Source organism: Gorilla gorilla, chromosome 18 (assembly GCF_029281585.2).
Source record: "Gorilla gorilla gorilla isolate KB3781 chromosome 18, NHGRI_mGorGor1-v2.1_pri, whole genome shotgun sequence".
In the NCBI taxonomy this organism is placed as follows: Eukaryota; Metazoa; Chordata; class Mammalia; order Primates; family Hominidae; genus Gorilla; species Gorilla gorilla.
The window spans coordinates 36,107,619-36,120,600 of record NC_073242.2 but is presented as its reverse complement, the minus strand read 5'-3'; the positions used below and the strand labels follow the sequence as shown (position 1 = coordinate 36,120,600).

The following is a 12,982-nucleotide window of genomic DNA, read 5'->3' as shown; positions in this document are numbered from 1 at the left end:
AGCCTAGATGAACAACAGCCCAAAGCTAAATCCAGTCCACCGGGGTACCTTGTTTGGCCCTTAGGGTATTTTTACTTTTAAAAAATCGTTTCGGACGGGCACGGTGGCTCACGCCTGTAATCCCAGCACTTTAGGAGGCCGAGGCGGGCGGATCACGAGGTTAGGAGATAGAGACCATCCTGGCTAACACGGTGAAACCCCGACTCTACTAAACAAAATACAAAAAATTAGCTGGGCGTGGTGGCGGGCGCCTGTAGTGCCAGCTACTCGGGAGGCTGAGGCAGGAGAATGGCGTGAACCCGGGAGGCGAGCTTGCAGTGAGCCGAGATCGCGCCGCTACGCTCCAGCCTGGGCGACAGAGCGAGACTCCGTCTCAAAAAAAAAAAAAATTGTTTCAAAGCCGGGCGCGGTGGCTCATGCCTGTAATCCCAGCACTTTGGGAGGCGGAGGCCGGTGGATCACTTGAGGTCAGGATTTCGAGACCAGCCTAACCAACATGGTGAAACCCTGTCTCTACTAAAAATACAAAAATTAGCCAAGCGTGGTGGTGCATGCCTATAATCCCAGCTACTCGAGAGGCTGAGGCACGAGAATTGCTTGAACTGGGGAGGCAGTGGTTGCAGTGAGCCGAGATCATGCCATTGGTCTCCAGCCTAGGCAACAAGAGCGAAACTCCGTCTCAAGAAAAAAAAAATTAAATTGGGATATTTCATATAAAAATACATTTTTTTTTTTTAGTGGAGTAAACAAATGCCACTTCCTTTGAAAAACAGCCACTTCCCTTGAAAAAGCAGATATCTAATTTTCCCATTTTATGAATGGGGCAACTAAGATTCAGAAATCATGAAGGAAAAGAGAAATAACATTCAGCAAGTGCTTACAAGTTCTATGTTGTCTCTTTACAACAGCCCTGTTGGGATCAATAATATCTCCATTGGACAAAAGAAGAAACGGAAGCTTAGACAAGTTAAGTAATTTGCTCAAAGTCACACAGCTAGCAAGCAGCAGATTGAAAGCTTGTGCTCTTCTATTGCACCAAATTACCTCTCAGGAATGAAGTTATAAAACTGGCTCTTTCCCAGAGCTGGGAGAAGGGGTCAAATGCCTGGATACTCACACACAGGATCCCCAAAAGCCACTTTGCATTCATTCTCTGAGGTTTTTTCTTTCTTTTTTTTTTTTTTTTTGAGATGGAGTCTTGCTCTGCCGCCCAGGTTGGAGTGCAATAGCGCAGTCTAGGCTCACTGCAACCTCCGCTTCCCAGGTTCAAGTGATTCTCCTGCCTCAGCCTCCCAAGTAGCTAGGATTACAGGCACACACCACCACACCGGGCTATTTTTGTATTTTTTGTAGAGATGGGGTTTCACCATGTTGGCCAGGCTGGTCTCAAACCCCTGACCTTGTGATCCACCCACCTTGGCCTCCCAAAGTGCTGGAATTACAGGCTTGAGCCACCACGCCCGGCCTCTCTGAGTATTTATTGAGTCCTATATACCTGTCACCATTCTAGGTATGGGGGATATAGTAGTGAACAAAACATATAAAAATAGTGGCTCTTGTGACACTACTAAGGGTGCAAAAAAATGTACACATGTAAAGAGGAAGATAATATCAGATAATGATAGGTGCAACGAGGGAAATCCGACAAGATGATCCAACAGGGAGCGGCTATGGTAACAGGGGCTTCTTTAATGCAAGCAGGGAAGGTGTCTCAGGATACAATTTTTTTTTTTTTTTTTTTGAGATGGAGTCTCATTCTATCACCCAGGCTGGAGTGCAGTGGCACGATCTCAGCTCACTGCAACCTCCACCTCCCGGGTTCAAGGGATTCTCCTGCCTCAGCTTCCCGAGTAGCTGAGATTACAGGTGCACGCCATACACTCAGCTAATTTTTTTTTTTTTTTTTTTGAGGCGGAGTCTTGCTCCGTCCCCCAGTCTGGAGTGCAGTGGCGCGATCTCGGCTCACCGCAAGCTCTGCCTCCCAGGTTCACACCATTCTCCTGCCTCAGCCTCCCAAGTAGCTGGGACTATAGGCGCCCACCACACGCCCAGCTAATTTTTTTTGTATTTTTAGTAGAGACAGGATTTCACCGTGTTAGCCAGGCTGGTCTTGAACTCCTGATCTCAAGTGATCTGCCTGCCTTGGCCTCCCAAAGTGCTGGGAGTACAGGAATGAGCCACCATGCCCAGCCTGGATACAATATTTTGTTTGTTTGTTTGAGACAGAGTCTCCAACTGTCGCCCTGGCTGTTGGACAGTGGCACAATCTTGGCTCACTGCAACCTCTGCCTCCCGGGTTCAATTCTCCTGCCTCAGCCTCCCCAGTAGCTAGGATTACAGGTGCCTGCCACCATGCCTGGCTAATTTTTTGTATTTTCAGTAGAGAAGGGGGTTTCACTATGTGAGCCAGGCTGGTCTCGAACTCCTGACCTCAAGTGATCCACCTGCTTCGGCCTCCCAAAGTGCTGGGATTATAGGCGTGAGCCACCGCGCCCGGCCTGGATACAATATTTGAGATGAACCTTGAATGATGAGAAAGGGTTAGCCATTTGAAAATCTGGAAGAAGAGCGTTTGAGACTGAACTGCAGAGGCCTTGAGGCAGAAGCTTGTGTGTTTGAGGAATAGGAAGAAGACTTGTGTTGCTGGATCTGAGCATCCAAGGGAGTGAACAAGGGGAAATGTAGCAAGGGAGATGGAGGAGAGGTAGGCAGAGGGTAAACTTGGCCAGAACCCAACCTCTAGCGAAAGCAAGGCATCTCGCTCTGATTAAGAGAGAATCAGTGAGGAGACTTAGCCAGGAGCCTGTCCCTGGCAGTGAAAGTCCCTACTGGAAGGAGCCTCCTGCTGTTTTAAATAGGAACTTGGAAAAAGAAGGTAAAGGGCTCCATCGATTTGCCCTGCAACCATCTACAGATACCTACTTGCAATACGATCTAGTTCATGTTCTTGAGGATCTCATAGTCTAGTAAAGAAGTTTTTGGGCCATGCGCGGTGGTCACACCTGTAATCGCAGCACTTTGGGAGGCTGAGGCAGGTGGATCACCTGAGGTCAGGAGTTCGAGACCAGCCTGGCCAACACTCCATCTCTACTAAAAATACAAAAATTAGCCTAGTGTGGTGGCGCATGTCTATAATCCCAGCTACTTGGGAGGCTGAGGCAGGAGAATTGCTTAAACTCTATCTCAAAAAAAAAAAAAAAGAAGTTTTTGGGGCCAGGAGCAATGGCCCATACCTGTAATACCAACACTTTGGGAGTCCAAAGTGGGTAGTCGCTTGAGGTCAGGAGTTCAAGACCAGTCTGGCCAACATGGCGAAACCCTGTCTTTACTAAAAATACAAAAATTAGCTGGGCATGGTGGCACACGCCTGTAATCCCAGCTACTTGGGAGGCTAAAGCATGAGAATCGCTTGAACCCAGGAGGTGGAGGTTGCAGTAAGCTGAGATCGCGCCACTGCACTCCAGCCTGGGCAACAGAGCAAGACCCTGTCTTAAAAAAAAAAAAAGAAGGAGAAGGAGGAAGAAGAAGAAGAAGAGGAAGAGGAAGAGGAAGAAGAAGAAAAGAAGAAGAAGAAGAAGAAGAAGAAGAAGAAGAAGAAGAAGAAGAAGAAGAAGAAGAAGAAGAAGAAGAAGAAGAAGAAGCAGCAGCAGCAGCAGCAGCAGCAGCAGCAGCAGCTTGTGGGCTGGGCGTGGTGGCTCTCGCCTGTAATCCTAGCACCTTGGAAGGTTGAGGCAGGTGGATTGCTTGAGCTCAGGAGTTGGAGACAAGCCTGGGAAACGTGGTGAAACCCCGTCTGTACAAAAATCACCAAAAAAAGAAAATTAGCTGAGCATAATGGTGCACGTGCCTGTAGTCCCAGATACTTGTGCGGCTGAGGCAGGAGGAGCACTTGAACCTGGGAGGTTGAGGCTGCAGTGAGCCGATATTGCATGCTGCACTCCAGCCTGGGTGACAAAGTGAGACTCTGTCTCACAAAAAAAAAAAAAAAGAAGCTTCTGATTTAAAATAGATCTCTAAATATACAGTATGAGTGATATAAGAAAAGGATAATAGGGTGTTCTGGTAGGAGAAGAGTGGGGTGAGTGAACCACTCTTTCGGGGGTATTAGGTATTTCGTGCTGGTCTTACTGAGAAGGTAACTGTGAAGGACCTTGAAAGATGAGTGGGTGTCAGGTGTGGTGACGCACACCTATGGTCCCAGCTACTTAGGAGGCTGAGGCAGGAGGACTGCTGGAGCCCAGGGGTTCAAGGCTATAGTGCACTATGTGCCTGTGAATAGCTACTGTATTCCAGCCTGGGCAATATAGTGAGAACTCATCTGTGAAAAAAACAAGCAAACAAAAACTAAAGATGAGTGGGACTTTGCCAGATTGGCAAGGAGGCAGTAGTTTGTGGAAATATATATATATTTTTTGAGACAGGGTCTCACTCCGTCCCCCAGGCTGGAGTGCAGTGTGCAGTCACAGCTCACCGCAACCTCGACTTCCCAGGCGCAAGTGATCCTCCTGCCTCAAGCCTCCCGAGTAGCTGGGACTACAGTATTTTCTGGTGGTGGCGGGGGTCGTTTTTGTTTTTTGGAGACAGGATCTCGCTCTTTTGCCCAGGATGGAGTGCAGTGGCATGATCATGGCTCACTGCAGCCTCAACTTCCTGGGGCCAAGTGATCCTCCCACCTCAGCCTCCTGAGTTGCTGGGACTACAGGTGCGTTCCACCTAATTTTTGTATTTTTTGTAGAGAGGTCTCACTATGTTGCCCAGGCTGGTCTCGAACTCCTGGCCTCCTGGCCTCCTGCCTCAACCTCCCAAAATGCTGGGATGACAGGCCTGAGCCACACCTGGCCTGGAAAGGCCTTTGGATCACAGAGGATTCTTTCCAGCTCATAGGTTTGCTGGACATTTCTCACCTCACTTGTAATTATTTGTTCAATGTCTATCTCCCGCATAAAAACAGGTCAGGGACTTTGTCTTGTTTATCTTTCTATCCCAGTATGCAGCACACAATAGGTGCAGCTGTTGAGTGAGTAACTATCCTCAAGAAGCTCTTCATGTGTTAGGTGCTCAGAGACGGGTTGCTCAGAGAAGGGGATTGTAACTAACCCAGACTGGAGGGTCAGAGTAGGCTTCTTGGAGGAAGCAGTGCTTGAGGTGTTTTGACAGAGGAGATTAACAAGGGGTGGGTAGTGGTGGAGGAGCATTCCAAGTAAAAGAAACGACATTTAAGGAGCCCAGGGCTGAAACCACACAAATGGAAGGGCTTGAGTGCCAATGAAAGTTAGGCTTTGGGGGCAGCATATGGAGATCCAGTGGGGTTTCAATGGGGGAGTGACATGGCCAGATGTAATTTTAGAAAGCAGGCCAGGCACGGTGGCTCATGCGTATAAATCCTAGCACTTTGGGAGGCCGAGGCGGGCAGATCACCTAAGGTCAGGAGTTCGAGACCAGCCTGGCCAACATGGTGGAACCCTGTCTCTACTAAAAATAAAAAAATTAGCCAGGCGCGGTGGCGGACGCCTGTAATCCAAGCTACTAGGGAGGCTGAGGCAGGAGAATCGCTTGAACCCGAGCGGAGGTTGCAGTGAGCCGAAGATCCTGCCACTGCACTCCAGCCTGGGCGACAGAGTGAGTGAGACCCTGTCTTGAGAAAAAAAGAAAAAAGAAAAAGAAAGAAATCAAGAAAAGAAAGTGGCCAGGCGCGGTGGCTCACGCCTGTAATCCCAGCACTTTGGAAGGCTGAGGCGGGCGGATCACGAAGTCCGGAGTTCGAGTCCAGCCTGACAAACATGGTGAAACTCCGTCTCTACTAAAAATACAAAAATTAGCCGGGCGTCGTAGCGCGCGCCTGTAATCCCAGCTACTCAGGAGGCTGAGGCAGGAGAATCGCTTGAACCCGGGAGGCGGAGGTTGCAGTGAGCGAAGATCGCGCCACTGCACTCCAGCCTGGGCGACAGAGCGAGACTCCGTCTCAAAAAAAAAGAAAAGAAAGTTCACTGCAGGTCGGCTTGGAGGGCACACTGGTAGGGAAGGGAGCTAGGAAAACCAGCAAGAAGGAACTTCCAGAAGCCCCAAAGGGCTCCGCTCAGGCCATCAAGAGCCCCAGCCCCGAACGCAGGGTTCTAGGGTTTTGAGAGCGCATCAATTTGGAAAGGGCGGGCGGAGCGCGAGGAGCCACACTGCAGCCAGCCCTGGTCGGTTTCTAGGGAAGCCAGGCCAGTGCTTACGATCTCGCGAGAACCCGTCCAGGGATTCTTCCCGCACGGAGATCGGGGAGAGCCGGAGGCGGGAACTTGCGACCCTGTACTTCGTTGCCTTCATTGCTTAGCGGGGAGAACCGCCCTGGACTTCTTTTTTTTTTAATCCCTGGCCGATCAGGCCAGTGGTTGTGAAAACGCTAGGGATTGCAGACCTGCTTCCCAGGCCCCGCGGGGCGCCGGGAAATCCGGCGGGCTTTTCTGGGGGTGAAGGAGCACCGTTTGCCCTCCCTTTGGGCTGTGCAGCCGAATGACTCATTTCCCGACGCATAAAAAGGGTCTCGGGTGTCGGGTTTCCCAGGTCCCGGTGGGCGGCGCGCCGGCGTCCGGGCTTTCCACGCCGGTTCCAGACCTGTGGGCTGCCTCCCGCCGACAGCCGTCGCCATAGCAACAACGCCCCCCGCACGCCTCCCTCTTCCTCCTCCTTGCTGCCTTGTCTCTGCAGCGCCGCGCGGTTTTCCTTTTAAGGGTAGCGCTGGATGCTGCGGCGTAGGTGGTGCCTGCGGGCAGCCAGACCTCAGGCCTGGGGCATCGGCTGATGGAGCTGGCGGCCGTTTTTGAACCAGACGTCGGAGCTAGAAAGCCGCTGACTACGCCAAGACAACCTCTTTATTTAAAGGGCTCAGAGAGCAAGGGAACCACACAAAATTTAGAGTCTGAGTTTTGTGCGCAGAGACCCCTCTCCACCTTTTTCATGCCTGTGTGTACACACACACTGTCCAAGCCTCAGAAGAGAAGCCGTTTATTGGTAAAAAGACACATGGAAATGTGGCTGCCAGGCCTCAGAGCGTCCTGCCCTTTTCCCAAACAGCTGGCCTCTGCTATCCACCAGGACTTCGGCTTGGCATCCAGGGTGGATACCATGAGAGCACCTTCTGTCTCTGGTCTATTCTGCCAGTGTCTCCGTGTCAGGGTGGGTTGGCTCCCTCCAGGGCACAAAGGTCTGGGCTCTGTCCAAGAGTGCCCCTCCATAGGGGTGGGTACCACCATGCCACACAGCAGTTATTTGACCCATCCGGCTGATCAAGATGCCCCTGCCTCATCCTGTTACCTTAAATTCCAGAAGCCCCATCTCTGCAGCTCAGAAGGTAAACAAACCCTGGTTCAGGCATTGGTCTCCCAGAGCAAGGTTGGGAGGCATCAGTGGTGCAATCAGCTCACTGCAGCCTCAAACTTTTGGGCTCAAGTGATTCTCCCACCTCAGCCTCCCAAAGTGCTGGGATTACAGGTGTGTACTACCTGCCCAGCAAGGGGAAAGTGTCAGTTCTTAACAGATGAGGCAGCAGGAATTTAGGGTTGAGTCCTTAGGTGAAAGACAGTTTATTTATTCAACAAGTATTGAATGCCTCCTGTGTGCTAGGCAGTCTTCTAGAAGCCACGGGTACAGCCCGTCCTGGCAAGGTCCTGACTGAGCCCAGCCAGGACAGTTTCCTGAGCTTCAAGGTTACTGTCTCCAATCCCTATTTCTATCTATTCTTCCTCCCCTTTCTTCCCTTCCTTCTCCCTCCCACCACCTCCCAGGCCCTTTCTTCTCTGCTAAGCGGCAGAGCCCCTCCCTTTGGTCTCCTGGGCCTCCACCCTCCCTGGACCGAGTCATTCCAGTCCTGTTGGTGCCTCCTGCTTGAGGGGCCTTGCCCTACCATCCCCTATCCCAAAGGGCCTCAGGACCAGGTGCCCACGCTGGTGCTTGATGCGGGCAGAACTGTCACCAAAACCCTTGCCACACTCTGCACACTTGTATGGCTTCTCCCCCGTGTGTGTACGCCTGTGTTTGACCAGATCTGAGCTCCGGGGGAACTCCTTCCCACAGAAGCCACACACGTGGGGCTGGCTGGGTCCAGAAGGCTGGGCCCGAACTCGGGGTCGAGGGGCCATGGGTACTGGGCCAGGTGGGTTATGTGGCCGCAGCAGAGTGGATGGTGGTGGTGGCCGGGCCCGTTCACCACGGTGGGTGCGGAGGTGCTTGACTCGGGCTGAGCTGTCAGCAAAACCCTTGCCGCATTCAGGACAGAGGTAGGGTTTCTCCCCTGTGTGCACACGATGGTGTTTCACCAGGTCAGAGCTTCGGCGGAAGCCCTTGCCACACTCAGGGCACTTGTGGGGCTTGTCGCCCGCCAGTGGTGGGGGTGGCTCCCCGGCCTGTGGGCCCCCAGGTTCTGGCTCCAAGCCAGGCAGGCCAAAAGGCTCACCCGAGTGTGAGGGACTTCGAGGTGTCAGCGGGGGGCTGGTGCCCAGAGGAGGTGGGGGTGGGCTGGGGATCAGAGCGGGTAGGGGATAGCCTGGGAAGCTGAAGTCCTGGGGCTCCATGTGAGTGAGGCGGTGGCGAAGAAGGGTGGAGCTGAGGCTGAAGGTACGGTCGCATTCCGGGCAGGCATGGGGCCTCTCGCCACTGTGGGTGCGGAGGTGTTTGACTCGGGCGGAGCTGTCCGCGAAACCTTTGCCGCACTCTGGGCAGAGGTAGGGCTTCTCACCCGTGTGCACCCGCAGGTGCTTCACCAGGTCGGATCCCCGGGCAAACTCCTTTCCACACACATCACAGCCAAAGGGCTTGGGCCCCAAGTGACTGCGCTGGTGACTCAGGAGGCTGCAGCTGAGCACAAACCTCTTGCCGCAATCAGTGCAGATATATGGCTTGTCCTGGGCCTTCGGTCCCTGGGTAGCTGCCGTGGCTGCCCGAGATGGCTGCCGTCGGGGCACCACTGGTCGGGGGGGCTGCTCTCCCCGGTGTGTCCGCTGGTGCTTGATGCGGGCAGAACTGTCGCCAAAGCCCTTGCCACATATGCCACACTTGTAGGGCTTCTCACCAGTGTGTGTCCGCTGGTGTTTCACCAGGTCAGAACTCTGCCGGAAGCTCTTGCCACATTCACCACAAATAGTGGGGCGCTCACCAGCAGGGATCCGGGACCGAGGAATCTTTGGGGGACCCTGGGCTGGTGGCCGGGATCTATAGGGCTTCTCCCCACTATGAGTCCGCTGGTGTTTGATCCGGGCAGAGCTATCCCCAAAGCCCTTGCCACAGACCCCACACTTGTAGGGTTTCTCCCCTGTGTGGGTCCGCTGGTGTTTCACCAGATCTGACATCTGCCTGAAGCTCTTGCCACACTCACCACACACAGCGGCCCGATCACTACTAGCCTGGCCCCAGCGTGGTTCACCCAGGAGCTGGGGGCCTCTGTCCCGAGGCTGAGGCTTTCCTAGACCCTCTCTCTGGACCCATAAGTCATCCCAGTTCTGGATGCCTTCAGGTTTGAGAGAGGCATTTCCTACTTCATGATCTGGAGCCAAATCTTCTTCCTTGAACCCCAAGTCATCTTCCTGTGGGGTATGTTCAAACTCATTCGGCTGAGAAATCACGTTCTCACTCCCTAGACCTGAGGAAAGAAAAGGAAGTTGTAGACCCTCCCCTTTGGCTCGGTACTTATCTTTGACAGCAGCCTCTCCAGGAAGACTCCCTTGACAATCTGTGGTCACAGGAACCCCAATCCCTCTGTCCTCTCAACCTCTGGTGCACTTACTATCTGTGCCTCTCAATAAAAACTTCTTTTTACTGTGCCCTTAATGTATGTCATTCACCAAACTCAGCATTAGTATTAAACGCTTGCAAACAATACTATAACACTATGACTATCCCCATATTACAGGCATGGAAAGACTCAGAGAATTTAAGTCCTTTTGCTGGAGGTTATAAAGGTTAGAAAGTAGCAAAGCCAGGCCAGCAGGGTGGCTCACACCTGTAATCCTAGCACTTTGGGAGGCCGAGGTGGGTGGATCACTTAAGCCCAGGAGTTAGAAACCAGCCTGGGCAACATGGTGAGACCCTATCTCTACAAAAAAAATACAAAAATTAGCTGGGCATGGTGGTGCACACCTGCAGTCCCAGCTACTGGGAGGCTGAGGTAGGAGGATCACTTGAGCCCAGGAGGTGGAGGCTGCAGTGAGCTGTGATTGTGCCACTCTAGCCTGGGTGACACAGTGAGACCCTGTCGCCAAAAAAAAAAGTAGCAAAGCCTGGTGTCTAACTAAGGTCTGTCTGACACTCAAGCCCGTGTTAATCCCTACATTATATTGTCTATTTGGAAAACCTGGTATTTGCTATTATTATTGTATCTTATTATATTAGCCCATTCGGTAATTTATTACATCAGTTATCCTGTGTGTACCTGAGAGGACCCAGGCACACATCCCTTCCTCAAGAAGCTTAGGGTGGTAGGAGAGATAAGATTAAAGTATCAATGGTTATAATTGTGGGTTCAGAATAACTAGAATAACTATGTTGTCACAAGAGAGATAGGAGATAAGGAAATAGGAACCGGCATTACAGCAGAGCGAAGAGAAAATAATGGAATGGAATGGAAGATAAGGTGTCAAAGGATGTTGGGACTAGCCTGAGCACGCACGGTTTGGATTGGACACTAGCTAAGGCTTTTAATTAGGAGACAGGGGGACGCTAGGGAAGGTTTTCCAGAAGACACGGGATTGTATCTGGACTTAGATCAAGCTGGCGAGAGAATGCATCAGTGGAGAGAAAGGGGCAGAGAGGAGGCTACTGCAATTGCCAGGATAAAACAGAATGAAGCCTGAAGTAGGGCAGAGGCAGTAAGGATGAGGAAGGCCGTGAGGGAGGGGACAGAGGCCGTGAAGAGCCCCTCCCGGCCTGGCGCACAGTTGGTGCTCCGAAAGCTCCGCTCCCTCCCTCGGGGTTTGCTCCCCTCCCCCTATCTCCCCAGAGACACAGCTCACGTCCGATCTTCCAGGATCTCGGCCGGCCACAGCCAAGCATCGCAGTCCCCACCGGCCGTTACCTGTCCGTGGCGGCGCACGGCCGAGGCCCTCACCTGTGCGGGCGCCTCTCAGTGGCTCCCTCTCCTCCGGGCGGTGGAGATCCGGGCCCCAAGGCTCTACCGCGCGCTCCATCGCCGGCACGCCGCCCTGAGCAAGGGGACAGAGAGCATCCCGCGGTCACGCAGCCATGTGTGGCCCGCGGCGCCCTGCCGCTGCCCTCTGCCGGCTAGCGCGGGCACCGGGCGGCGTCGGGTCCCAGGTACGGGTGCGGCTCCCGGTGCCCCCCGCCCGCGCCGCCGGCCGCCCCTGCACCTGCTGCTCCTCCCGGCGAGCAGCCGCCGCTCTCACCTTGCCGGCCGCCTCCGGCTCCGCCACCCCGGCGCCCTCTGGAGCTCCTCAGCGGGGTGCAGGCGCCCGAGCCGCCAGCGGCTCCGGGATGCAGGCTCCGCGCCAAGCCGGGAGTGGGCTCGGACCCAGGCGTCCCGGGGGCGGCCACCGGGGGCGGGGACGGGAAGCGGAAGCGCGGGGCCGCACGGAGCCGCTCTAGGACCTTGGAGGAGCTGCGCGCCTGTGGGGGTCCCCCGCGTCGGCGGTAGCTCTGTGGCCGGCGGGCGGCAGCGTACGGCCCAGGGGCTACTCTAAGCCGAGGCCGGCGGCCCGAACTCGGTGGTATTAACCGTGTGCCTCCTGGGCTGCAGCTGGGTGGTGAGGCCCGAGGCTCTTCGTAATTGTGGCTGTGTGTCTCCAGCCACCCGCGCCGACCTCCCGGGCCGGCCGACAGCGCCAGCCACTCCGACCTGGGAGAGACAAAGAAAGAGGGATCCAAAGACGGACCCGGGGAAAGGGGTGGGGGAGAGACCAAGGCAGACAAAGGGCGGCGGAGACCCCAGACGGGGCGGGGCGGGGCGCCGAGACGTGGGAAACAAAGCGGGGCTGGTCCGAGAGGCCGAGGGCCCGGGGTGGGGGTGGGGGTGGGGGTGGGGGTGGGGATGGAATGGGGGCTGGGCTGGGGAGACCGAGGCAGGAGCAGAGGCTAGAGGCAGACACCGGATAAATGCTGCTGGAGAGATGGAATCAGACCTGGGGCCCGGAACAGAGACCCTGAGCCAGAGACTCACATCAGAGCCCTGAGTCACAGAGGACGCAAAGGCAGAGAGAGACCGAGGGACAGCGGCTGACCAAAAATAAGGGGAGCCAAAGATTGGCCGCTAGAGACAAAGAGACGTAGAAACGGATAAGAGATAAAGTCATTGACGCAGAGTCCGAGGAGCAGTAAGAGGCTGGAGCCTGGAGAGTAACAGGCCCAGAAGCAGAGGAACAAAAGACGATAGCGGAACGGGCAGAGACAAAAAGAAAGAGACACAAAGAAAGAGGCGGCCAGAAAGACTCCGGACAGGTCGGCAGCCCTATAGAGGCCAGGCTCAGGGAGAGGCTGAAGAACAAGCCCTGTTTCCCATCCTGATGGGCCCCTGGCTGGAGCTGTGTTTCCAGGTTCCCAGGCCCTAGGAGCAAGATCCCAGTATCTGCTCTCTGGACGGGCTTGGTTTTGGGGTGGAGAGAGTGTCTGGAGGTGTCTTCAGCCCCTCTGCCAATGATGGTGGGGGTAACTGTGGTTTATGTATTAATTCACATTTATTAGCATCTTAGTGCTAAGCCAAGAGTTGGGGATAAAAAGTTGAAACACCTGCAAGATTTGTCCTTGGAGAGCTACCAGTCTAAAGGAGCAAGTACACAAATCACTGAAATTAGAGAATTTAGCTGGGCCTGGTGGCCTGCCCCTGTAATCCCAGCTGAGAGGATTCCCTGAACCTGGGCATTCAAGGATGCAGTGAGCCATGATCATGGATCATGCCACTGTACTCCATGCTGGGCAACAGAGCGAGACCCTGTCTCTTAGAAAAAAAAGAGAGAGAGAGAGAATGGGCTGGGCCCAGTGGCTCATGCCTGTAATC

General features: G+C 54.1%; 1 protein-coding gene across 1 annotated transcript; it reads right to left on the bottom strand.

The window, feature by feature from the left end:
• Window positions 1–6,839: 6,839 nt before the first annotated feature.
• Window positions 6,840–11,524, bottom strand: ZNF48 (zinc finger protein 48). Its single transcript, XM_031002984.3, has 3 exons — window positions 11,379–11,524; window positions 11,084–11,177; window positions 6,840–9,619 (listed from the first exon to the last, which is right to left on the bottom strand). Exons 2-3 carry the CDS (start codon window positions 11,160–11,162, stop codon window positions 7,842–7,844), a joined length of 1,857 nt encoding a protein of 618 aa, XP_030858844.1. The 5' UTR covers window positions 11,163–11,177; window positions 11,379–11,524; the 3' UTR covers window positions 6,840–7,841.
• Between the last annotated feature and the right edge of the window lie 1,458 nt (window positions 11,525–12,982).

Coding starts and splice junctions, on each gene's coding strand:
- ZNF48 (XM_031002984.3), bottom strand. CDS start 11,162: ATGGAGCGCGCGGTAGAGCCTTGGGGCCCGGATCTCCACCGCCCGGAG. Junction 9,620..11,083: donor ACTGAGAGGCGCCCGCACAG/GTGAGGGCCTCG, acceptor TTCTTTCCTCAG/GTCTAGGGAGTGAGAACGTG.